This window comes from Trichomycterus rosablanca, chromosome 11 (genome assembly GCF_030014385.1).
Source record: "Trichomycterus rosablanca isolate fTriRos1 chromosome 11, fTriRos1.hap1, whole genome shotgun sequence".
Taxonomy (NCBI): domain Eukaryota; kingdom Metazoa; phylum Chordata; class Actinopteri; order Siluriformes; family Trichomycteridae; genus Trichomycterus; species Trichomycterus rosablanca.
Window position 1 is genome coordinate 31,454,477 of NC_085998.1, and position 27,982 is coordinate 31,482,458.

A 27,982-nucleotide genomic window follows, 5' to 3' on the forward strand; every position below is an offset into this window, starting at 1 on the left:
ATACCAATTACTGCCTGTGTGTTCATCCATCAGAGACCCCCAGCTGTCCTGCTCAGAATGAACCTGAACCATATTTAAGAGGTTTCAAGACATGTAGCATCTTCTAATACTGCCTGAAAGTGACCAGACACTGACCAGAAATTAAACAAAGATTTTGTTTAAGATAAAACGAATTAAAGAATGGTGTAATGACAGCGTGAATAATATGATTAGTATACACTAATGTGTCAGAAGCTGCTCGGCTACATGTCTGGCATTAATTAGCAGCGTCAGAGTTCTTTGTGTGTAATCCTGGCTCTGGTACTACACGGTTCACGACTGTGTGTCCAATCAGCACAGGCTAGAATGACCTCTGTTTATTTACTCTCGCAGCCAGTCGTGCCAGCTATTTGGCAGCTCTCTCATCTAGAAAATCTTAAGCACTCCCATATTGAGCTGCCTTGGCCTGGTTGCACTCAACCATAAATAAAACACATACAATCAAGGTAAAACACTCTGTCAAATATACAAAGATTTGCTGAGACAGTTGTGATGGAAAACCGGTTCAAAAATAGTGAGTTAATTTTCAGCCCCTTTTACTTCCTTTTTTAAAATAGCAAATAACCTTTGGGGTTCAAAACAGCCTCATTCATAGGTTCTTTATAAAACTAAAATATTAAAAGTCCTATTTTATTTCTTGCCTGATTAGCAAACCTTTAAATATTTTTTTTGCAATATTAGATAAAAAATGTTTAAAATGTGTTAGTGGAAGGAGTACAGCCAGTAAAATATAATAAAGTTTACAGCCCCAGGTTTACATTTACAGTTACATTTTCAGCATTTAGCAGACGCTTTTTTATCCAGTGTAGGTGTAAGTATATAGTCTAAGCAATTGAGGGTTAAGGGCCTTGCTCAAGGGCCCAACAGTAGCAACCTGGCAGTGGTGGGCCTTGAACCAGCGACGATTTGACTACTAGTCCTGTATCTTAACCGCTAGGCTACAACTAGGTTAAATTCTGGTTGTAATAAAATGCACAATTAAATAAATTACAACTTCAGCTGTGTTCATATATTTTATTATAAATGCATATACATATATTAGATGCAGCGACATGTTCACACAGTACACTGCTATGAAGAATTTAAAGACAATTAGGGAAAATGTATTCAGACAGTTTATAATGTATTGCACTACATTGTACAGTACATTATGGTTTTACCAGTAAAAGGAATGCTCTAAATGCATAAAAGGTCCATTTGCACCACACACACCTTTTATAAATTAACATTCAACAATCCAGTGTTCCCTTTTAAACATTTAGCAATAAAATCTCTGTATTTACATATATATCTATCAAATGTGTTCATAAATCTTCCTGAAACACCATTTAGAAATACTTCGTTTTACACAGTTCATGATCGCCCTCTATCGGTTTGACGTGAAACTACATTACAAGACAACATAAGTACACAAAGTAACAGCTCACATCACTAATCCAGCTGTTTCACAAAGTCATGCTGATCCACAGCACACTCGTGTGCATTCATACAGATACAAATACATCTAAACTGTACAACTCTTTCTCCTACATACTGGACAATAAATGGGGGACTATGTGTTGACACGGCAGCTTGAACACTGCACACTAAAAGATCACGCAGGGAATGTTAGATAAAGGCACTTAAAGTCTGATTGGGGTTTTGACGTTGTCTTTGGAGGCTCGATAACCCTGTATAAGAATACAAATACAAATATTAATACTGTTTTACACACAAATAGTATGGAATCCCTCAAATAAGTCAGAAACAATAAGTACAATGGGTTTTTTTCTTCACGGTTATGCTAGAACTAATTGCTAACAGTGTTTGGTAAAACTGAAAAAATGGGGTTTAGCTCTGCTCTGCTCAAAGACTGAATTTAACATGATGTAAAACAGTGCAACAGTGCTTCATTCCAGCTAGCAGTCAATTTGTCATTTACTGACTGATGAGTGTTCCGAGCATATGACCCAAGCACTGTATGTTCACTTTTTAAACAATGTTAATTCATAAAATTCTTTTTCAGGTCATTTGTGTTCTTTTCCATGTTTTACCACCTCTTGACCCTGGTCAGAACTGCGGTAGGCCTGGTTACCTGGGAATCACTTTGCGTTATGCAGTAACACATCACTAACAGGACACCAATCCATCACAGGGCCTTGGCCATCCCCCTCAAACACAGCTAATCATGTCTGTATGTAGATGCCCGACTGGTTGAATACACTTTTTTAAAGTCAGGTTGGTCATTTTCATGATTTACCACCTCTTGACCCTGGTCAGAACTGCGTTAGGCCTGGTTACCTGGAAATCACTGTGCGTGATGCCGTGACACACCACTAACAGGATGCCAATCCATCACAGGGCCTCGGGCATCATCCTCAGACACAGCTAATTATGTCTGTATGTAGACACCTAACTGGTTGAATATACTTTTTTGAAGTCAGGTTGGTCAAATGGTCTTGTCACACTTAAACATTTTGGGTAAAACTGACATTATAAAGAAAAGATTTTTTACTTCTGTAACCACTGTTCAGACCTAAAAATAACCATTATGAGCTGCACTGAAATAAATATATTTTACTACAACTGTGTACATTATCTTTGCTGTAAAAATAGTGGAGGGTTGTAGAAATTTAATAAGAATAGAATATAGAACTGTATATAGAATGTGGAATAACTAGTAAAGGCTATAGACTAAGCTTCAAGCTAACCGATTCTAGGTGCTACTAAACCGCAAGATAAAAAAGAATTGCAAATTGCTCTGTAGCTGCCGCTCACTCCACCGCCATTTGTTCAATATGGTCACACAGCAACTTATATTGTTCTGAATGAGAAAATGAGAAAAAAACATGAGAAATGGCACTCATTAACAACAAAGTTTTTTTTTATATATATAAACTAATTATCAGCAAAAACATTATAATTTATTGGTACATTAAAAAAATGTTACAGATTCTTGTTTTTATTGATATGTACAAAATGTGTTTATAATTTAATTAAATTAATTTTTTATTAAATTTATTAGAGGAAAAGAGATTACTGTAGATCAGAGGTGTCAAACTCATTTTCACAGAGGGCCACATCTGCATTATGGAGGACCTCAAAGGGCCGATTGTGACATATCTTGCTGTGATTGCAGTCTGCCTTTTATGTCTTGGACAATTTGTTGTTTTTCTTGGAGGCTAAATTCTGTGTTTGGTGTCAAAATGCCAAATTTATCCTGTATATTAATAATGTATATCTACATTTATGTTGTACTCCTTTACCACTGACACGGCCTCATAACACAAGAGATGTACCCGTTTCTCTTCTTAAAGCACAAACTTGTGTTCACTTTCCCATCTTTCATTAAATTCCCTCCCCTCTGCTTAAATTTTCTCTTCTTGTACATTTTGGGATTATTTGTAAATATTTCTCAACATCACTTGTTGGAAAACCACCTCAGTTAAACGCTGATGTGGAAACACTGCCATCTAGTGGCGGGATGCGGTCACTTTAAGGTCACAAAATCGTCATGCATTGTGGGAGATGCAGTTTATGTATGATTTTACAGTGTATTTTAGGACAATCATATGTCTTTTAAGCTCACGCGGGCCACATAAAGTGACGTGGTAGACCAGATTTGGCTCGCGGGCCTTGAGTTTTATAGAAAGACTTTAAAATACCCAAAAGAGAATGTTTAAGAAAGTATAAAACATGTTACCTTCATTTAAATGTCCAATAACGGCTTGTTTTTTCAGGAAGTCATTGCAGAGTTTCTTACTCAGACCAAAGGCCAGCATATTATGGGTGAATGTCCTATAAAACACACATAAACATTTACTAAAGGCAAAATACAGAAAATGCTAAAAGATCTCAAAGGAAACAAAGCAAATCCTCACAGGGTTACTATAGAAAAATATTACATGAAATACTAATATTACCTAAAACAGCTATCAATTTTATTCTTTTCCCAGCTACACAAGTATACTCAGTTACTGAATTTTTAACTAATTAATGTCTTCATACAAAACAATGTTACTGCCCTACACTTCTTACACAGAAATAGAAACTTATACATAGAAACTATAACACAATGAGAATTATTTACATAGAAACTATAAAACAATGAAAATGATTTACATTAACTACAAAGTGAATGCTTGCAATTAGTGTTATAATCATAAAACCATAAGTGTTAATTATAATTATACGTACAGTAGACATTGATAAAACATGTTTCATGTTTTTTTAAACCTATTAATGTATTTAAGCCTTAAACCTGAGATATGTACCAAAACATCATCGATAAGCTGAGACACTGTCCACCTTAAACCTAAATCCAAACTAAATTTGAAATGAAAAAAAAAAAAAAAAGTTAATAAATGAGGATGTGCTCATGTGGTGCAGCAGTCTTTTGTGCTCGCCCACCATCTCTGAGATCTGGGTTCATATCTCATTGGTGCTATCAGTTAGCTAAGCATCTAAACGGACATGATTGGCTATGACTAAATGGTGGTGGAATTTGCACCCTGTCCAGGGTGTTCATGCCTAAAGCTCGTTGTTTCCCAATGAAACTGGTTCAGCTGCGATCCTGACCAGGATCAAGCCGTTAATGGAAATAAAATAAAATTGTAACATTGCTCAACAATAGGCAGCTATTGTAAGAACATCATCACTCACCCTAGCTGTCCAAAAGTAATGTTTTCTTCAATTTTGGAACTGTCATCTTTTTCTTCCTGAGTCATGTGACACCACTTTTCCCTAAGAAAATAAGAGATGAAGGTTAAAGTTCAAGTTAGAAAGCTGTTCACAGGTTCAGCAAACAACAAAAAAGGAATATCAAATAAAAAAATCATCATTCTGTTTATAAATAAACTTAATAGCAAGTAAGTTGGTAGCCTAGTGGGTAGAACTTTGTGCTATCAAATAAAAGGTTGAGAGGTTGAATCCCTGCTCTGCCATGCAGCCCCTGTTGGGTCCCTGAGCAAGGCCCATAACCCTCTCTGCTCCAGGCGGGTTGTATGATGGCTGACCCTGCGCTCTAACCCCAGCTTCCAAACAAGCTGGAATACATGAAGAAAGAATTTCGTTGTACTGTACGTCTGTATATGTATATGTATATATATATATATATATATATATATATATACAGTGTATCACAAAAGTGAGTACACCCCTCACATTTCTGCAAATATTTCATTATATCTTTTCATGGGACAACACTATAGACATGAAACTTGGATATAACTTAGATTAGTCAGTGTACAGCTTGTATAGCAGTGTAGATTTACTGTCTTCTGAAAATAACTCAACACACAGCCATTAATGTCTAAATAGCTGGCAACATAAGTGAGTACACCCCACAGTGAACATGTCCAAATTGTGCCCAAATGTGTCGTTGTCCCTCCCTGGTGTCATGTGTCAAGGTCCCAGGTGTAAATGGGGAGCAGGGCTGTTAAATTTGGTGTTTTGGGTACAATTATCTCATACTGGCCACTGGATATTCAACATGGCACCTCATGGCAAATAACTCTCTGAGGATGTGAGAAATAGAATTGTTGCTCTCCACAAAGATGGCCTGGGCTATAAGAAGATTGCTAACACCCTGAAACTGAGCTACAGCATGGTGGCCAAGGTCATACAGCGGTTTTCCAGGACAAGTTCCACTCGGAACAGGCTTCGCCAGGGTCGACCAAAGAAGTTGAGTCCACGTGTTCGGCGTCATATCCAGAGGTTGGCTTTAAAAAATAGACACATGAGTGCTGCCAGCATTGCTGCAGAGGTTGAAGACGTGGGAGGTCAGCCTGTCAGTGCTCAGACCATACGCCGCACACTGCATCAACTCGGTCTGCATGGTCGTCATCCCAGAAGGAAGCTGACGCACAAGAAAGCCCGCAAACAGTTTGCTGAAGACAAGCAGTCCAAGAACATGGATTACTGGAATGCCCTGTGGTCTGACGAGACCAAGATAAACTTGTGTGGCTCAGATGGTGTCCAGCATGTGTGGCGGCGCCCTGGTGAGAAGTACCAAGACAACTGTATCTTGCCTACAGTCAAGCATGGTGGTGGTAGCATCATGGTCTTGGGCTGCATGAGTGTTGCTGGCACTGGGGAGCTGCGGTTCATTGAGGGAAACATGAATTCCAACATGTACTGTGACATTCTGAAACAGAGCATGATCCCCTCCCTTCGAAAACTGTTTTCCAACAGGATAACGACCCCAAACACAACCTCCAAGATGACAACTGCCTTGCTGAGGAAGCTGAAGGTAAAGGTGATGGACTAAACCCAATTGAGCACCTGTGGCGCATCCTCAAGTGGAAGGTGGAGGAGTTCAAGGTGTCTAACATCCACCAGCTCCGTGATGTCATCATGGAGGAGTGGAAGAGGATTCCAGTAGCAACCTGTGCAGCTCTGGTGAATTCCATGCCCAGGAGGGTTAAGGCAGTGCTGGATAATAATGGTGGTCACACAAAATATTGACACATTTGGGCACAATTTGGACATGTTCACTGTGGGGTGTACTCACTTATGTTGCCAGCTATTTAGACATTAATGGCTGTGTGTTGAGTTATTTTCAGAAGACAGTAAATCTACACTGCTATACAAGTTGTAACACTGACTACTCTAACTTATATCCAAGTTTTATATCTATAGTGTTGTCCCATGAAAGGATATAATAAAATATTTGCAGAAATGTGAGGGGTGTACTCACTTTTGTGATACACTGTATATATATATATGACAAATAAAGGCGTTCTATACTTTTCTATTTAGTTAATGTACCAAAACAAACACCACATGATATTAGCAGTCATGCACAGGCATACCTTAACAAAGACTGCAGAGACATTGGAGTATTTAAAAAAAGTATTTAACATTTATTCATATAACAAAATACAATCAAATGGTCAAACAAAACCTTAAAAGTCATTTTTTTCATTATTTTGTCTGATAAAAACTAAAGAGAATCAATCACAGTTTTTATTGCATTTTAAAATGTCCCAACTTTTCTGGAAATAGTGTTTATATTCACATGGCCATGTTGTGCTTTTTTTAAAGTTGAATTATATCTGTATGTTTAAACCTGAATAATTTTAACTGTAAAAAAACAGATGAGCTTTTAAGCACTAAACCACAGAAGGTTTTCTGATGTGCTTGCAGTTGTTTGAGTTACGGGTTATGGCTCTCAAAATGCTGTCGACATATTGTGCAACTTCCTGCTAGCTTTTCATACAGAAGAAGATATTTGTGTAATATCTTTAACATTATTCTGCCAAACAGCAGGAATGTCTAAGGCAATGCCTCCTGCATTATGAAAGACCCAGACATGCAGCACTTCCCCTACACTATTTTCCCATCACACTCCCCTCTGCTGCAGCCTAATTCACTTCTATTGCTCCTCTTTATTTCTGGTCCTTATTCTGTCTAGCTGTTGAGTTGCTATTAAAACTGCTGGGACCAACCAGATTTTGTTTTTGGTGTTTTAATTTTTTAATTCATATCTGCAAGGCGAACAAACAATTCAGTAAGTTACTGAACATGATTTTCAATAAATAAATTTGGCTATTAGTTTTCGGTTTGTTGTCCTTGGTACCTCTAGCATTATACAAAGACCTAATAGTGAGAAAAGCAGTTCTGTATAATACTGCCCTGCAGTCTCTGGTTCTGAAATGAGTCAGCTGACTGTGCAAAGTTTGATGGCTTTAAGTTATTAACTTCAAATGCTAAAGCTACACAGCTGGTGTGTAATGAAATCCAGCTAGCTAGCCATTTTTATGCCAATCTCTGTTTATTGTATTTGTTTCATGTTACTGTTTTTCATTAGTTCCACAATCTCTACGTTTTGTCTTTTAAAAAAGGCTGACGAAAAACTTTTAAAGGGTTGCTATGTGCTTGTTTTTTAATGGTTAGCTACTGACTTGACAGCTGATTAATGGTTTTTCAACATATCAAACATTTTGTGTTTAAAGTGGATACATGTGCCGCTCAGGTGGCGCAGCGGTAAAAACACACGCTGCAACCAGAGCTGGGTTATCGAATCTCAGCTCTGCCTTGATGGCTGAGGCTGAGTGGCTACATAAACAACGATTGGCCTGTTGTTCAGATGGGCGGGACAAAGCCGGATTTGGGTCTCTCTCTGTCAGACTGGTGCAATTACGACCTCTGCTGGCTGGTTAGAGGTGCCTACACAGAGATGAGGAAAGAGTGCTCTTAGGGTGTGTCTCTCCATACACAACGCTAGGTGGCACAACACTCGTCAATGTGTCGGTGATAAGATGCATACGGCTTGACGCCCAGGTGTCGAAGGGGGTGTGGGTTAGCTTCGATCTCCTCGGTCAGAGCAGGGATCGGCATAGGCAGAGAGGAACCACGATGCAATTTTGGTACTGGTTTTCAATAAATGTTTACTTTTTTAGTAAAAACACAATGCAGTTTTAGCTTGTAATCGTTCTCACTTTTTTAAATAGCTGCTACTAAATTGCAGGACAACGTTCACTGGTGCTTCCCATCGATTACATGTGGCATCAACGTTTAAACCTAGTTCATTATGTTTTAAGGTAACCAAAACTTTTCCCTGGACAAGCACACTGGGGCAATGAATTGCTTGTTAGGGCCAGCCAATGACTTTGTGATTACTCCACTTCTGGAGTGAATCAGTGTGGCATAGCAAGAACCAGACATTCCTGATTAAGCATCTTACAGAACACTGAATTATGAGGCACACGCAAACACATACTTTGCTTAACCAAACAGAGGTCCTTGTTTATTTACTAATCCTCATCAGTCTGTAACAAAGCAACAGTGATCTCGAGCTGTCAAGTCTTTCACACACACTTTCACAAACATCACATGATCTGAAATGTACTGAGAGTCACACCCAGCTTTCCACACACCTCTACAATCCAGTTCTGTAGAGCCAGTTGGCAAGAATCTGGTCTTTGCTCTAACCGAAATCTTACCTAAATCAACATGTTAAGCTTTTAATTAGCTGAAGCAAGTGTGTTAAAACAGTGCTAAGCAATAACTGTGTTTGGATGTGACATAATCCTTCCATTTAAAATCTGATTTATAATCTGATAATAAATGATAATCCAGGGCAGGTGGAACAACTTTATTTGTCATGTATACACATACATGTGTACAGTACAATAAAATTCTTGGGATTCGCATATACCAGCTTGTTTGGGTCATGATAGGGTCAGCCATTGTATGGAACCTCTGTAGACAAGGTTAATGGCCTTGATCTAGGGCCTAACAGTGACTGCAAGGCAGAGCTGGGATTCAAACCCACAACCTTCTAGTTGGTAACCCACAGCTCTACCCACCAGCCTACCACTATCCCTTTGAGTCCCCAAAAGTACCACTGTCCCCAAGGTAAAATTAATGGAAGGCAGAGGCCTTTGGAACCCTTGAACTCTTACCTGGTGGTGGGGGACCTCTTGTTCCTTTCACAGTTTACAGCATCAAAGAACGCAGCATTCCAAAATCTCAACGTGTGCCTTTGGAAAAAAAAATATGAGTATGAATGGCGAATGCAGAATGGTGGTCCTATTACTATATTTACATTTATATTATCAATCTATCAGCTAATTATTTAGGATGGTACTACACATGCTGGATAGTTTCATAACACTTAGTTCAATTTCTTGGTGTGTTGCACAGATAAGTGTGTGTAATTTCAAAACAACATTTGGTTGTATCTGAAAACACATTTCTTCTTTCCATAAACTGCAACTGAATATTTTCAGTGCGACGCCAACAATAAAAAAAAATTCCCTTAAGTATGCACCAGTAAGGCTGGACGTATACTAGCTGCCCAGTGTACCCTTTGTTCAATGGCCATGATATTGATCGAAAAACCAGTCAAAACATTATTTTATGACCCGACTTTGTGCTTAAGGGCAAAGTCATGCTGGAACAGGGAAAGAACCAACTGTTTCCACAAAGTTTAAAGCATAGGATAAATGACAGGAATGCTATGTGGCATTCCAGAAATAACAAAAGGATGTTATGTCTATCCAAGAATGTTCTACTTGGATTTAATCCCATTAACTTTTGGATTAAACATACAGACAAGAAAACTGACAGAATTATTCACTACGCACCAGATTGGTTGCTGTTTCAGATGTGTATACAGGTAAATCTTCTCTCCTTTCTTCTTCTCGGGTGATGTGGGTGAGGATGCTGTAGCAGGTAAGAACACACATTAACAAATATTCACACACTTCTCAGAAGATGAGCACAGCTGGAAGAGCCTCTGGAAAGAAATGCACCCCTACTTAATTAGGCATTTTAGTACCATATAAATAACAAGTGTTGTATTGGCCTGCAGCTGCTACTGAATGATACAGACATCCTCACAGTAATCAAGTTAACTCTCTGAAACCTTTTACCAATGAGCGTGTGTGGCATAATACCAAGAGCCACACTGTTGGTAACAGCAGTGCTTGAGTTCTGGGGGTTTGAATCCCGGACTGGGCTCACAAATACAGAAGGTGCATGGCAGTACGTGAACCCAGCCATTGTGGGAACACATTTCAGTGCACCCTTAGTGATGGTCCCAAGCCCAGAGAAATAACAGGGTTGCATCGGGAAGGGCATTTGTCATAAAACTGTGCAAAGTCTGTTACGTGGAGGAATGATCTGCTATGGCCCCTAATGACCCCTAATGAAAGCAGCCAAAAGGAATGGTTCTTTCATATTACTATGGTACACACACATTTACAAAGGCCTTGACAGCCAAAGAATAAAATATGATTGCACAATTTTAGTCATAGTGAGAAAATCAATAATATTAAACCAGGTGGTGGGCAATGGCTAAAAAGGTCAGCTTGTTAAAGCAGACAATCATAGCAGTTATCTCAACTTCACGGCATAAATGGCATAAAATAAGTCAATGGACCAGACCAGTAACACAAACAATACATCAATTTAGACCAACAGTATCAGATTTTTCTACCTCAATGTCACAAAATAAAAAATGAATAAACAAACTGATTTACCTGGATCTTTATGCTTGTCTTCTGTTGGAGACTCTGTCTGCCTGTGGATACAAGACACATAAGGTAAGTCTATTGGACACCAGACCAGTGATAGTGGTATTAAGCATAAAAAATACATTTATTATTAAAACAACAATTGCATGGTGACACAGGAGCACAGCTGAAATAGCTTAGAAACACTGGGTACATCCCCATCACCAGCCAGTATCTGTGAGGGATTTCAAATGCTCTAGCCTTGTCCATGTGGATTTTCTCTAGGTACTACAGATTTTCTCCCACCCCTCTAAAACATGCAGAAGGCAGATTGGCAACTGTAAATTGCCCCCATGTGAATGTCTTGAGTGGATTGGCACCAAATCCTGGGTGTATTTTAGATTAATTGATCAGTGAAAATAAATAAATGGGTTCATATATATTAAATTAGGTATGGTTTCTTTGTATGTAATTATTCAGATTTTCCAATCTTAGTATTTAAATACGTCAGTTTCATCTTATTTTCATTCAGACATTCAGCCAATAAAATTAAAGCCATTCCTAATACCCACCCTAAGACGGTAAAGCCTGCTGGGCATGTAAATAAAACCAGTGTGTCTGTTTAAACTGCAGCTTGTGCAATGCCAGTGGAAAGATCAACATGTTTTGATGAGGGCAATAACTGCCACCTTTCAAATACAGAGCATGCCAACACCTAAGACAATGCACTTTAATTCTTGGAAAGGAAAAGACAGGGCTGGTGTCCCTACTATTCAGAGAAAAGCCAGAGTTGCTACTGGTGTCCTAGTCAAGTATAAGTATTGAATCTTTTCAAACAGAACTTATGATTTACAGTTGATGAGTCGAACATAATCATATTGTACCAGTTCAGTGGCTATTTTTTTCCAAATCTTATGTAATCAGTTTTTCCTCACTCATTCTTGCCGGCAGACGGGCCTCTGAGTTTACTCTCCAATCCGCTAAAAAAGCTCTTCATGTCCGTCTTTGCTGATGTATTTTTCAGAAGTTTCTCAGCGACGTCCTTCTTGCCTGAGAGCCAGACCTTCCCGTTGCGCAGGCACAAGTCTAAACCCGCGCTGGGCTTCTCAAAGAGCTCTGTGGGTGACAGCTGTGTTTTCCCTGGGAGACAGGAGATAAACACACCACATGTGAGAATAGATGCCAGCAAATGCAATCAGAAATATTCAATCCTTTATAAACAAAAATTTTTTTATACAGGTGAGTGAATAATTCAAGGAAAACCCTGATTCTGTCTATTGAGTTTTTTATTCCCAGTCCCAAAACTCCTGAAACTAACTATATATATAAAAATTTAAAAGCATGTATTATATTTGACTTTTAACGGTTTTGCATTGATGCATTTATTAAGTGTATAGATAGCATGTTGATATAGTGCATTTATCATCTCCTACAGAATAACCAATAATGTATAACAGTGGAGGGTGGCATGTTAGCACAGTGGGTAGTGCTGTCGCCTAGCAAGAAGGGTCTGGGTTTGATTCTGTGTGGATTTTGCATGTTCTTCCTATCTATGTGGGTTTACCGTAAATGTTTCAGTTTCCTCCCAGAAGTCCAAAGACATTCAGTCAGGGCAACTGCAGGTACTAAACTGCCACAGGTGTAAGTGTGTGTAAATGTGTGTGTGTCCTGAGATGCACTGGCGACCGGGGTGTTTCCTGCCTTGTGTCCAGTTAATCGGACCCACCGCATAACCAGGATCACACAGGGTAGAATAGACACTGAATAAATTAATACATATCAGTGTTTAAGCTAATCAGTCCTAAACAAGGCGGCACATTTATTTGTTTTAATAATCATTACAGTTTTATAAAGTTTTTAAACTTGTATATTTAATAGTACATGCTTTAAAAATGGCTTTTATGTCTTACCGATGTAATAATATGTGAAGCACATGGTCATTAAGTGCTTGGCAGGGCTGTAGTCATCCATCTCATAACATCTAACAATCAATAAAAACAGAGGTTTATTTAAAGATTTTTTTAATGGTCCAACATTAACCTTAATCCAAACTTGCTGAACACGCCTTCTTCTAAATGCTGATTATAAGTGGCCTAAACATCGCTACAGTATAGCTTCTACATAAATAAAAAATATCTGGCAAGAAAAGTGGGTTAAATAACCCTGATTGCTGATTATGAGCTATTAATGCAAAACCTAGCAGTCATAATTCAAAATCTACAATGAAGCCTTCATAATAGAACTGACTGAAGCAAAGGGGGACACTTCATCATCATCATGTTCATGGAGTCAAGGTCATGGTGGGTTTGGTGACCATGGAATTCCTGTATGTAAAGACTCGACCGGCCGACAAGGTCACTAGGGATTCAAACCCTGGATCGGGGGCTGCCGTATTTTTCACCTGCGCCAACTGAGCACTGTCTTTCTTCATTGAAGTATCACATGTGGATGTGATGTTCGTGTGCCTACATACTTCTGGGCAGGTATGGGCACACATATACCTAATGATTTAGGTCCATATCATTTCAAAATATCATGAGTAACTTTCACAAATGATGCTAGACATGGGTTAGGAGAAGAAAGCAGGCTTAGAATTCAGGTACTTAATGCAAATGACTGAGATATTAAGACGTTATGTGCTCTTGCAATTCTCTCTCAGTCACAATCAGAAACGCATTATATTGCAATGCAATTCTTTACATTGGCATGACATGTAAATATTTTCTGCCCTACAAAAGCTGCACAATGTGCAATTTACTGTGATTTATTTTTGTTTTGTTTTGTCTGCTCACTTACTCAAACAAGACGACTGCAAAGGACTGGACCAGACGATAAAACGTCTGTTCACTCACACACTTGGAATGGCAGCGCTGCAAAAAATCAAAGAAAATCATCATACTTGTGTCTTATATGGGGCTTTGTTCACTACTTTAATGTGCTCTGTATGTGACACTAAAAAAACAGCACAGATTCACTACTATGCCAATCCACAGGACCCCCCTCCCCCCAGACACAGCCAATCGCATCTACATGTCGATGCTGACTGGCCAATAACACCACTGGGGTGTAATTTACTGCCGATGGCCTACTGAACGCATTAAATTAAATATATATACACAACATCTAATGCATGCTTTACTCTACATTTACTTATCTGCTTTCTGTAAAGTCTTGGCAAGACCCAAAGCAGATGTATTAAATTACATCTGGTCATATGAGACAGTGGTAGACTAGTGGGTGGAGCTTTGGGCTATCAACTGAATTTATGCTCACCTTCCATGCCATCGGTGCTGGCAGGGAGCCTGGAGGCAAAGATTATTGATGTTGGCACACTAATAATGTAAGACTGTTCATGTTAATTCTTTAAACCAACAGTCTCTGCACTTGATTAAGCATTCATTTGCTTCAGCCGCAAGGAGATTTACATTCTCACTGGTCTAGGAACTGGGGGTGGCAGTCCATCTTTGTACTTTGTTTAGCCGCTGCCAGTTTTAAAGAGTTCTATGCCCCTTCTGTGTGAGAGCCTGAGTTGCTATTGATGGTGGACTGAGTAGCTGGTATAAGTGGCGACTTAATTTGTTGTACTTTTCCCTTCATCTATTCCTTCCAGGCTTTCTTACTGGTCATGGGTTCCACTGGGGACTGCAAGGGTGACCAAACGTCCTCTTTTTTGGACCTAAATGTCTAAATGTCTGAATTACCATCAGGTAAATGAAACAATTTTGTGAGACTGGGTAAAACAGAAGATGCTGTTACTGCTGCATAGGGAGTTTTTGCATTTCACACCACGAAGCATCACAACAGCTGCAGATCAATGGACCACACGCCTGCCTTGTTAAAATGTCTTTCCCTAATTCTGGCACAGCATAAACATTTCCAAATGAGAGTACTAAAATACAGGTTATTATAAATGCCATGATAGCGCCACATTCGGTCAAAATAGCTATACTAATGGACTAATTTTATTTGTTATTATTATTGTTCAGGGCTAAACGCTGAATTGAAAACCAAAATATTGTCACCCTAGGCAATGCCCCAGTGGGGTGAGCACATGGCCTTTTGTGACATTTACTGGAAGCAGTGTAGGCTTATGTCCCTGTAGCATGAACGACCAGTGTGTGTAGTGTGATATCCCATACTTCTTGTACCATGTTTGCCTATCTGTTCTTTCACTCCGCTTTGGGTGTGGATTTTGATTGGGTTCTTTCACTCACTCACTTTCTTAACCGCTTATCCAATTAGGGTCGAGGGTGGTGCTAGAGCCTATACCAGCTTTTCAATGGGCGCAAGGCACACAGTCCATCGCAGAGCAGACACACACACACACACATACACACACCCATTCACCTATAGGGCAATTCAGTGTCTCCAATTAACCTGACTGCATGTTTTTGGACAGTAGGAGGAAACCGGAGCTCCCAGAGAAAACCCATGCAGACACAGGGAGAACATGTAAACTCCGCACAGAAAGGATCCAGACCTCCCCGCCTGGGGAGATTGGGTTTTCTATTTGGTTTCATTTTCCGTTATTTTGGCCAATTGTTATTTTTCGTTACTTTTCTCAGCTTTTGTTTGTGTCTCTTTAGCCACAGTGTTATTATACTTTGGTTAAGTGTCCTGTAATTGGGTTCGCAGGTACAGAGGTGTGACCCACCCTGTTACACAAATCTCTGTACTATATTTAAACATGATCCTATTTCCTTGTCATTTTTTACATTCAGTTATTATAACCACAGTGTGGTGCTGCTGGTGTTCGCTGACCACGTCACTACACAGTTCTGTAATTTTGCTGGATTATTTATAATTGTACTGCTAAATTACTTAAGCAATTAAAGCTGTTTCCATTATAATTTGGTTGTGCTGATAGCACACGAGTGCAGAATGTCTTGTCTTGTTCAGGAAGCAGCCCAGATTAGAATTGCAAATGTCAGTTTCACCATTGTACTTTTCTCACCTCCACAAAAAGACAACTAAGAACATAGACTATGAGGGTTGGGTCGTGTTTCATTAAATCACATGCTGTATTTTACTGAGTACATAAACAGAGAGGAGCTTCAGATAAAGAACTTGTATCTCTTCACACCTGAACACTGACGTATTTTGCGAACCACTCCCTTCCTTTGCCATTTTCTCCACTGCATAACTGGCCGAAACGCGCCTTCTCCTCCTGGTCAAAGTCCTCCCTAAAACACAGCCAAAAACACAGAGGGAGCGACAGAAAGATTATGAATGTTGAGCCAGTTTATATAATACAGATAAAATGTTGGGCAATGTTTGCTTAATAAGTCTTTATTTATTTTGACATCCTATTTTAGGGCTTCAATCATGGACTCTATTAACAAACTCTAGGCATTTTAACAGCCTTCTGTGCAAAAACATACATATTTCCTCATGCATTTACTCAAAACAAAGTAGAGAAGTGAGTAATTCTAAATGTTACACTATTTCCTAAAGAGCTTAGGTGGCACAGTAGTCTATTACACTAGCTCACCACTGCCGAGATCAGGGTTTGAATCTCAGTAGGGCTATCAGTTGGTTGGAAGTCTAGACAGATGATTGGCTATGTCTGAGGTCTCAGTTTACTTAGCCCAAGTGTTAATACAGTCCATGATTGAAGCCCTAAAATCAAATGTTAGAATAAATAAAGACTCATTAAACAAACATTGCCCAACATCCATCCATCCATCCATCCATCCAAGGGGGTTAGTTTAGGTGGCAATAGCCCTGTGATTGATTGATTTTTGAACGGATTTTAAAAATAATAATAATAATAATAATAAAAGAACCTTTAAAAACCTAGTCAGCATTTTTGTTAAGCAGATAGAAGTTAAAACCCTTCACCTTCCATGGAACATCTTCTCTACATAGGCTTTCATGAATTCCCGTCTTTCGGTAACATCTGCATCTTCGATGCTGTGACTGGACGAGGAAGATGAGCGGCGGGAGCTGGAGCAGTGAGAGGGGGAATCAGTGACTTCATTCTCGCTGTCCGCCGACTCCGTAGCATCGCTGACCTCTGCACCCTCTGCTCCATTCTGTCTGGGTTCTGGGAGCTCTTGGTTCTGGGAAGATCCCACATTCGCAAGTTCTGGTGCAAGAGGCTCGGCAGAAAAAAGGTCCGGCTGGTCGATAGCTGTGCTGGAGGGTGGATTACAGTTTAGAAGGTTTTCCACTGCAGGAGGCTCCATTTTTATTAAAGAGGCCATCCAGAACACACCTCTAGATTCACAGGGGGTGCTGCTCTCCCACTTTCTGTTTCCCCAAACAGGAGCTGGGCCTGAAAAACAATGGCAAGGTTATTGCTATATGTAACCATAAAGAATGTTTATGTGAAAAAATACAATCCCAATATATGGAATAAGGAATATTCCAGCTCTTGTGCTGGCAATTACAATACACAGCATGGAAGTCCTATTTTTGTCTAGCGTAGTATACCGCTGCGCTACCCAAGCACCTTACTGGGATTTACACTGATTCTAATATTGTGTTGGTCCCCCTTTTGCTGCCAAAACAGCCCTGACCCGTCGAGGCATGGACTCCACTAGACCCCTAAAGGTGTGCTGTGGTATCTGGCACACCTTCTTCAGGCATTTGAGCTACAGTTGCTTGTCTGTTGGATCGGACCACACGGGCCAGCCTTCTCTCCCCAGATGCATCAATGAGCATTGGCCGCTTACGACCCTGTCGCCGGTTTACCACTGTTCCTTCCTTGGACCACTTTTGATAGATACTGACCACTGCAGACCGGGAACACCCCACAAAAGCTGAAGTTTTGGAGATCCTCTGACCCAGTCGTCTAGCCATCACAATTTGGCCTTTATCAAACTCGCTCAAATCCTTACGTTCGCCCATTTTTCCTGCTTCTAACACACCAACTTTGAGAATAAAATGTTCACTTGCTGCGTAATATATCCCACCCACTAACCGGTGCCGTGATGAAGAGATAATCAGTGTTATTCACTTCACCTGTCGGTGGTCATAATGTTATGCCTGGTCGGTGTATATGCAAGATAATTAGGAGTGGTCTGGGCTACTTAAAGCATCCTACCTATCAGAAATCTAATTTAAACCTCAGTTATCTAAAAAGAAATAATAATAAAATGCACTTTATAGGGCCCTTATGTTATTCGCAGATAATCATGGGTTGCAATGCGTCACCTTAGGCCATCACCTTATGCATTAGGAAGCTTGTTGGCTTAACAAAACAGCACATAAGAGCTAAAAGTAGCTAAAAAGCTCGCTTCTAAGAGGCTTTGCTGTGTTGTGATGTCTTGGCATGTCTATGGTTGCATTGTCTATGGCAGTACAGTGGTACCTTGGGACACTGCACCCAGACAACAGCTAGGGTAACACAAAACAGCAAAGTGAATTAAAGGAAAAACACTACTAGCCTTTGTTTTTATGAGGGTTCTTCAAAAAGTTTCCACACTTTTTAAAACTGTATTTATTAAGAATGACGAAAACAAATGACACCACTTTTCTACAGTCACGTTCCGATGCATTTTTCCCAGCGTCGTACCAACTTTTTAATGCCATCAGCAAAAAACGGTTTTTGGTTGAATGCGTAGCCACTGATGCACCACTGCTTTCACATCATCATCACATGAAAATCTTCTTCCCCTTAAAGCTTCTCTGAGCGGTAAATCTGGACTATAAGCTCTCTCTCAGTCTCTCAGACACGACCAATTACTACTACTCCCGCCCACATATACTGTATAGAGTTTGTGCAGATTGTTAATCAGATCCATATTGTTTTTTTAATCTAGATATACAACATTAGATGGCTAGCTGTCATTTTCTGCTTTGTGTGCTGTGTAGCTTGAGGGTTGAATAAAGCACTGTGTAGAGCCAGTACAGATAAGCCACCATGTTAAAGATTGTCAATGATAAAAGAACCAAAGAACAGTCAAGTCATAAGTTTACATATACTTCAAAGAAAACTGAATGGCACAACAGTATTGGGATTGTAATGATTAACAACTGTTTTAGTTCTGTGACGTACTATATACCACTATACATATACGTGTTTACAATGACTCCTCCCGCCGTGGAGTTTACGGAATCATGTCCTTCCGCCTTCCCAAATATGGCCATCAAAAGAGGCATGGGGTGCTCATATTTGGCGTGTTGGTTCCTTTTCAGTGATGCCTCATCGATTGCAAATTTGCTCCAGGTGGAAGTGTTTCTATTCACCATGGTTTCTTGCTCACAGAGTTGATGGCTCCTCTGTTGGCAACCTGCATTTCTCTTGAAACTGTCATGTCAGGCATCATGGTTTTCCACTGATGTATAAGGTCAGCACACTTATCTCTTTCTGGGAATTTAGCCAGTGCCTGTGTTAGCTGTTTTCCCAAGCTGATGGGCCCCACTGTTAAGAGTGGTGTAACACACATGCACTGCTGTCGACGGCTTGTTCTTTTCTTTTTCTTAAATGTCGTAGGTGCTCTGAGCAGCTTAACATATTGTGACAACCAGTTTTCATTCCTGCTCATTCCCTTTCTACATTGCAGGCTTTGTTACTTTGTTTGTTATTTTGGCCACTGCTTTTATTTTCCCATTAACTTTTTTGTTTGTGACTTTTAGCCACAATATGTCCTATCTTTGTTAAGCATCCTGCAAATTGGGTTCATTTTCACTTCTTGCAGGTACGGGGCTACACCTAGCGCCTCACTGACGAGGCATGATCCTCCTGGTTACAGTTTTTCTTATGGATTGTCTTTTTTGGCTACTTAGTTGTCTTTTTTTATATCAATTTAATAATAGAACTGATTGAATAAATTAGATAGAAAGCAAGCTTAGTTCTAGCATTAAACTGATTTCTAAAACGCAGACTGGTTTCCTTAATTTGGACTGAATTCCAAATAGCTTCCTAGACATTACATACAAGGTGTAACATAATGGTGTTGTGCATTGAGTACACCCATGTTTTGGCCCCATAAATCACAGCAAATAACCTTGGTCATAACTATGAGTATTTACCTAGCTCTCTTTCTAGCTAACACCTATACACCACCAATGCAGTGGTTAGAGATAGTATAACATTTTGTTTTTAGACTTTTTAATTGCTTTCCTTCTTTTTTTCCAAACTGTTGCCAGCCTTTTTACAGGATGACTAATACATGAAGAAATGCTGAGCATGTTTAAGTAACGTTTTAATAGAAGTCTCAGTATGAAATCACCAAGGTTTTCCAAGTGCATTACAACATCCTTAAATAATTACTAATAACTGTGGTACATAACCCAAGTTTATACCACTATGTTGATTTCATTGTTCAATCACAATTCTAGATAAATAGAGCTGGGTATTGTGGTCCTGCCTTGCTGCCTTAAGTGCTCTTCATCAGTCCCAAGACATTGTCGTCTTAAAGAAAATACATTATGTGGGGCTAATGGGTATTGATAAGAGTTTATTAATAGCAGGCAGACAGTTTCTTCATCCGTCCATGGGAGAATGGCATCTGTTTCCTGTAGATTAGCAGTGTCAGCTAGGCTAATCAGGAATGGATCAATGCAGCATCTGGCTTAGTCTCATACTGTGCTCAGTACACTTGGCACAGTACAGCACGGTTTTCATGTATGTTAATTCGACATTTATTGTCCATTTGTATGCATGACTTGTGTTATTGTACATTACCTATCGATTGCTGTGCTCTTCTATTTACACTGCCAGGCTAGTCTAAAAACAGTCTGGTTTATTTCCTGCTTTACAATAAGCTAGCCCACCAGGGTTCAAATGTCAGCTGTCCTATCGTCTGATTGTACGCTTACACAGACATGATTGGCTGTTGAGGGGTGGTCAAACAGCCAAGCCATTGAGAGGTTGGGAGGTAAACTAGTCGATGCACTCTTAGTGCCAGTTCCAAGCCACTATAAAAATAAGGAGGGTTTGTCCGACCTTCCCTTCCTCAAGCACAGGCACCTGAGTTTGTGTGGATGCCCGCCCAGGTTGGTGGCTCCGCTAAGATTCGAACTCGCAAGTTTGAACACTCTGCAATGGTGTGCTAGCTAGTTACACCACTGTGCCACCCAAGCATCCCATAACTGCATTTTTGTATGTTAGGGAACATACATACAATCTACTTAGGGACATTAAGTAGGTTGGGTGGTTGTAGCCTAGTGGTTAAGGTACTGGACTGGTAATTAAAAGGTCGCTGGCCACTGTTGGGCCCCTAAGCAAGGCCCTTAACCCTCAATTGCTTAGACAATATACTGTAACAGTACTGTAAGTCGCTTTGGATAAAAGCGTCTGCTAAATGCTGAAAATGTAAATATACTTAGGAACATTATTAAAACAGAACGCATGGTAAAATAATTACAATTACAAAGATGCTTCTTTTTGACTATAGGATATTCTATAAATGGCATCAGGCTAACCACAATTTACCTTTTTTATAAACATCCCCATGCCCCCAAGCAACCCATTGCCCAGCTCTGACACTGCCACCATCAGCCCTCGAGATGTGAGGCTAGAGAGTAGGAGTAGCTGTACACGTGCCAGATCTGTGGGTTTTAGGCAGAAAAAGACCAAAAAAAGAATTTGGAGAGTCAGAAAGGCAGCATGGGTGAGAAAATACCCAGGCTACAGCAGGGGTGTAAATTGGTTTGTGTACCCAGAAGAAAGGATGATCAGTGTTTTCAAATGTACTCTAATACAAAACTACAACCTAGTGCATTACCATAATTGGTCCAGACCGTGGCTTTCATACCGAATCAATTATAATCTGAAATTCACCCCCAGGCATATATAACAAGAACACATTGAGTTAAACCTTGGGTGCAAGTGACTTATCTATGGTTCTAAATAAAAGAGTACAAGTGCATCAGAAGAAAATGCCCACAATGCTCAATTCCCCTGAGGAAATCAAGCCCATCTCCCCCATTTCATAATCAGGTTACATTAGTCTGACCATCTTAATGGTTCTACACAGCTATTGCTTTTACTTTTGAAGATGACATTTTGAATGAAATAGTTGGACTGCATTCCTTTTATTGTATTATTGTCTCCAATTAAATAGGTTAAGGAAACGGAAGTACTGTTTGGTTTACAAGAAAAGCATGCTGCCCGTAATAAAATGACTGCTGTTCAGAATCGCTGAGCCATACGAAACCTGATTCTACTCACAACTCTTTGCACAAGGTCAAGATGAAAACCCCCAACACGTCTGGATGATAGTAATCCAGGAACCATTAAAATAGGTCTGTCGTTGTTGAACAATACATGTCACTATCTACAGTCGAGTAAGCTCTTATATTTACATTTTCAGCATTTAGCAGACCTTACAGTACTGTGACAGTACACAGTCTGAGCTCAAGGGTCCAACAGCAGAAACCTAGCAGTGGTTGGGCATGAACCAGCGACCTTTTGATAACTAGTCCAGTAACTTAACCGGTAGGCTACAACTGCCTCTGCCTCCCCATATGCTCACACCTTAAAGCTTGACTAAAGATTATTGCTGACCACATAGACAACAGCTAAGCAGACTCCAAGTCCATGTCATGTACAGTGTATCACAAAAGTGAGTACACCCCTCACATTTCTGCAAATATTTCATTATAACTTTTCATGGGACAACACTATACACATGAAACTTGGATATAACTTAGAGTAGTCAGTGTACAACTTGTATAGCAGTGTAGATTTACTGTCTTCTGAAAATAACTCAACACACAGCCATTAATGTCTAAATAGCTGCAACATAAGTGAGTACACCCCACAGTGAACATGTCCAAATTGTGCCCAAATGTGTCGTTGTCCCTCCCTGGTGTCATGTGTCAAGGTCCCAGGTGTAAATGGGGAGCAGGGCTGTTAAATTTGGTGTTTTGGGTACAATTCTCTCATACTGGCCACTGGATATTCAACATGACACCTCATGGCAAAGAACTCTCTGAGGATGTGAGAAATAGAATTGTTGCTCTCCACAAAGATGGCCTGGGCTATAAGAAGATTGCTAACACCCTGAAACTGAGCTACAGCATGGTGGCCAAGGTCATACAGCGGTTTTCCAGGACAGGTTCCACTCGGATCAGGCTTCGCCAAAGGGTCGACCAAAGAAGTTGAGTCCACGTGTTCGGCGTCATATCCAGAGGTTGGCTTTAAAAAATAGACACATGAGTGCTGCCAGCATTGCTGCAGAGGTTGAAGACGTGGGAGGTCAGCCTGTCAGTGCTCAGACCATACGCCGCACACTGCATCAACTCGGTCTGCATGGTCGTCATCCCAGAAGGAAGCTGACGCACAAGAAAGCCCGCAAACAGTTTGCTGAAGACAAGCAGTCCAAGAACATGGATTACTGGAATGCAATGTGGTCTGACGAGACCAAGATGAACTTGTTTGGCTCAGATGGTGTCCAGCATGTGTGGCGGCGCCCTGGTGAGAAGTACCAAGATAACTGTATCTTGCCTACAGTCAAGCATGGTGGTGGTAGCATCATGGTCTTGGGCTGCATGAGTGTTGCTGGCACTGGGGAGCTGCAGTTCATTGAGGGAAACATGAATTCCAACATGTACTGTGACATTCTGAAACAGAGCATGATCCCCTCCCTTCGAAAACTGGGCCTCATGGCAGTTTTCCAACAGAATAACGACCCCAAACACAACCTCCAAGATGACAACTGCCTTGCTGAGGAAGCTGAAGGTAAAGGTGATGGACTAAACCCAATTGAGCACCTGTGGCGCATCCTCAAGTGGAAGGTGGAGGAGTTCAAGGTGTCTAACATCCACCAGCTCCGTGATGTCATCATGGAGGAGTGGAAGAGGATTCCAGTAGCAACCTGTGCAGCTCTGGTGAATTCCATGCCCAGGAGGGTTAAGGCAGTGCTGGATAATAATGGTGGTCACACTTTGGGCACAATTTGGACATGTTCACTGTGGGGTGTACTCACTTATGTTGCCAGCCATTTAGACATTAATGGCTGTGTGTTGAGTTATTTTCAGAAGACAGTAAATCTACACTGCTATACAAGTTGTACACTGACTACTCTAAGTTATATCCAAGTTTCATGTCTATAGTGTTGTCCCATGAAAAGATATAATGAAATATTTGCAGAAATGTGAGGGGTGTACTCACTTTTGTGATACACTGTATTATAAAGCTTGTTTGACTGTGGACAGTGACATCCCATTTCAAGCATCCAGGTCCTGAATTACATCTGATCATTTATTAAAATCCAGGACTACAGATGACAAGAGATCTCAGAAATACATAACGTATTGAATAGATAAGATTAAAAAAACATTCAACCATACATTAAAAACCAAAAAGGGCAAATACTAGGTGACCTCATGCCAACACACTCATGCCAACATGGAAGCTATCTGACAAACATAGACAGTACTTTACACAAAGAAGAACGCGATATGGAGCTTTGATTAAATTTATGATTATTTTTGGCTGCTAATGTTAGGAACAACCACAGCCTATCATTCAACCTCATATTTAATATGGCATGGTTCTTATGCTGGATGCTCTTCCTGACACAACCTTACTCTTTATCTAGGTTTGGGAGCTACAATAAGGATGAACTGATATGTGGTTCTAGGGTCACATAACGCTCCATGCTCTTTCTGTATTTGTAAACCCAGTATGAGATACAGACTCCCAGAACTCCCACACTGTTACCAGCAGTGTGGTTCTTACGATTACGACCACAAAGGATCACTAAGCAAAAACACAAAACTTGGTGTTAAAAGCACGAAGTTAATCATACTGATCTTAATACCTCTTTAACAGCATATTCAGCCTGTAGTCTGAATGAAAAGCTAGAGTCACCAGTGTGTCTATCAATCATAATCAAACTGTGGCCTCGATTTGGAAACCACTCCTAACAGAGCTTGGTGATATGCAGCTGGGTACACGGAGCAGCAACACAAGGTCAAGATTTAAGATAAACGAGGAAAAAAAAAGATCTAGAATGAGCAGGAAGTTCATTTCCATTTGCTTTATTGAACATGTTTGAATAGTTAACATTACTAAACAGTAAAAAAGCGTGACTTTTAAATGAGAACATTATCAATGTTATCAATTATCAATGCCCTCTTCCAGTTTAACTAATTAAATTAAGCCAGGCTTAGTTCAAATATTACTTATCTTGAATCTTATCAATAAACTCAAGAGGCCATGTTAGTTTTACAGGATACTATGCCATGATCTAAGAATATTCCAGAAAGGGTGGGTATTTTTTAATCATTTAAGCAACCTTCACAAAACATGCAAAACATCTGTACTACCAAGTTCCAATTTTACCAAGTATCCTAGTGTGACCACACAAAACAGTTTAACACATCAATTTACATGTGCTAGTTTAGGCTAACTTGCAGTCAGACTGTTCACTGACACAAGACAGATTCTATTTGTGATTTTAATGAGTAATAGTTCAGTTTCTGAATTGTATAAATGCACATGCTTACTGAGGGTGGGTAAAAGTCCATTTTAAAGTGGTGTTCAGACTGTAGCTGCGCCCTTAATCAACTGTGACCCACAGCATTATTCATCCACTTTTACCCACTGAGCACTTTATTAGGTACATTTAAATGGTCCATAAATTAATTTATTATTTTATAATTTCTATTATATAACACCTATCATACTGATAAGTAACATCTAGCCACACTTTGTAGTTATACAGTTACTGTGGCCCATTAGTTGCTTTGCACACCGTAACCCATCTGTACCCCCATTTACCGTTATGAGGAGTCATAACCAAAAACTGCAAATTGCCCAAGTTTCTAAGTTTCAAAGATGCTCCTACGCTCACCTTAACTGACAAATAAGCCATAGTTTTACTAATGCTGTCAGTTAAAACGATCACTTTAATTCACTTTTAACAATTGATTTCTGAACTAAGAGCAGAGCTGCAGAACCCTACACATGTAAGCATATACAGCCTTACTGCACATGCACCAAATGACTGGTTATATATGTATTCAGAGAAAGAGAGCTGTAGTCCAGATGTGCAAATGTATTTTAGGCATTTACATTATATAATAATAAATTGAAGAACTATTACACATTACAGGTAAAGAAAGAAGAAAGATGCTTTGTGTCGGTATGACTACATGACAAAGTGCACATGTGGATTTTTTTTAATGATGTGGATATTTCGCATCATGTCCCATTATACAATGATCATCATCCTTATATTTGCACTAATGTTGTCAGAAAAAGTAATATACCAACGGATGTGTTATACAATAAATGGGACAGTATAAACTTGGGTTAACGGTTAGATTAGATTAGATTCAACTTTTGAAATGGAATGCAGTAGCATCTAACCAGATGTGCAAGATAGAGATTATTTACATATAACACAGTTAAAGTGCAGAAGTGACCAGATAAGTACAATGAGGAGACACAAGTTAAAGAATATTAAACAGGTTATGCTGACTGTACAGAGTATAGATTAGTATATAATTACAGAGAAATGAATAAAAGTGTATATAAGTGTATAAATAGAGTATATAAGTACAGCAGATATATACAATACTGTATATACATTATTGGTGTGCTGGTGTAAATACTGCAATAGTGCCATGTGCAGATGTGCAAATACTGATTGTATATACAGGTCAAATGATGCACTTGTGAATAGTCTGCATCCATACTATAATATACATTTTTAAATACAATATATTGATGCCAAACACTTACTTGAAAAGTTTCTTTTTTACTTTGGTGTTATTAAAATGTATGTAAGATGCTGATTCTTACATGCATTTTACAGCTACCTATAATGAAACCTCTTTCACTATGCGCACTGTAAACAACACAAGCTACATGTAATTACTAAAAGGGAAAGGTCTTACTGGTGAAACTACATTGCGGATAAGAATGCGAAAGTATAAAAGCGTGTTTTAAAGAGTTATAAATGTTAATGCAGCGTTACAGAGAGAAGTCACAGTCTGAATAGTGTGAACATCCTGCTCGTCTTCAGAAGGACAGAAATGAAGCAGCTTCAGCAGCAGCTGTCACTCTTATTATTAATACTAAACTGCCTAACTACATATAATACAAAACATAGAAGTATTAATATGTATATAATCATGTAGGTAGTGTAAAGCGCATTTGAATGAATGCGTTTTTAGCATAACTTACCGAGACGTCCCAGGTTAAACTGCGCTTCTGTTTCACTGCGTCCTTCAATTTCTAGACCGCTTTAACAGCGCAGGCAGTACGTGCGTAGAAGCAAGGCGCATGCGCACCAAGGACACTAGCTCTGGAGGAGGGGAATCCGCTGACGTCAAGAAGCAACACGTGACGATCTGGGTACTACGCACGCACTTACTGACAGCGAGAAGCAAGTGGAAGTGAGTTCGAGTGTTTTTATTTATTTATTTATTTATTTATTTATTAGGATTTTAACGTCATATTTTACATCTTGGTTACATTCATGACAGAAACAGTAATTTCTGGTTACACAAGATTCATCAGTTCACAAGTTTAATGTCAAACACAGTCATGGACAATTTTGGATCTCCAATTAACCTCACTTGCATGTCTTTGGACTGTGGGAGGAAACCAGAGTTCCCGGAGGAAAGCCACGCAGACACAGGGAGAACATGCAAACTCCACACAGAGAGGATCTGGGGATCAAAGCCAAGACTTTCTTGCTGTGAGGCGACAACGCTACCCAATGAGCCACCGTGCCACCCTTTGAGTGTTTTTCATCGTTCAGAGAATCTAAAATCTCTTTCAGTTTTTTTCTGTTTTTGGGACAATCTTTGGCATTTGCTTGACAGTCAGTTTTTCTCTGGTGCAAATGTAAAGTAAATTGATTAAAATATGTGACTAGTTACAGCATTCCTATAAAAAATACATAAAAAGCAAGTAGACTTCATTTCTAAATGTAATCTTAACATGGCATTTAATGACAAGCACTAGATCAAAACAAAATGTTTTTTTCTTAGAGCAAGCTGTTTTATTTTATCCTGCCAATGCCCCATATTTGTAATACACCATTAAATCTTGCAGTTTCAGTTATTTGAATACGAAGAACTCAATGGCATTT

The 27,982-nt window shown here is 39.6% G+C and overlaps 1 protein-coding gene across 2 annotated transcripts; it reads right to left on the reverse strand.

The window, feature by feature from the left end:
* Window positions 1–1,046: 1,046 nt before the first annotated feature.
* Window positions 1,047–27,129, reverse strand: kiaa0513 (KIAA0513 ortholog). Of its 2 annotated transcripts, XM_063004720.1 has the most exons (12): window positions 27,070–27,129; window positions 16,821–17,256; window positions 16,063–16,162; window positions 13,776–13,849; window positions 12,890–12,960; window positions 11,915–12,119; window positions 11,007–11,047; window positions 10,110–10,188; window positions 9,426–9,503; window positions 4,681–4,761; window positions 3,722–3,816; window positions 1,047–2,842 (listed from the first exon to the last, which is right to left on the reverse strand). In XM_063004720.1, exons 2-12 carry the CDS (start codon window positions 17,183–17,185, stop codon window positions 2,793–2,795), a joined length of 1,239 nt encoding a protein of 412 aa, XP_062860790.1. In that variant the 5' UTR covers window positions 17,186–17,256; window positions 27,070–27,129; the 3' UTR covers window positions 1,047–2,792. The 2 variants fall into 2 exon arrangements, with proteins under 2 accessions (XP_062860790.1, XP_062860791.1); XM_063004721.1 differs by lacking the exons at window positions 1,047–2,842; window positions 3,722–3,816; window positions 4,681–4,761 and adding an exon at window positions 4,958–5,063.
* Window positions 27,130–27,982: the final 853 nt, after the last annotated feature.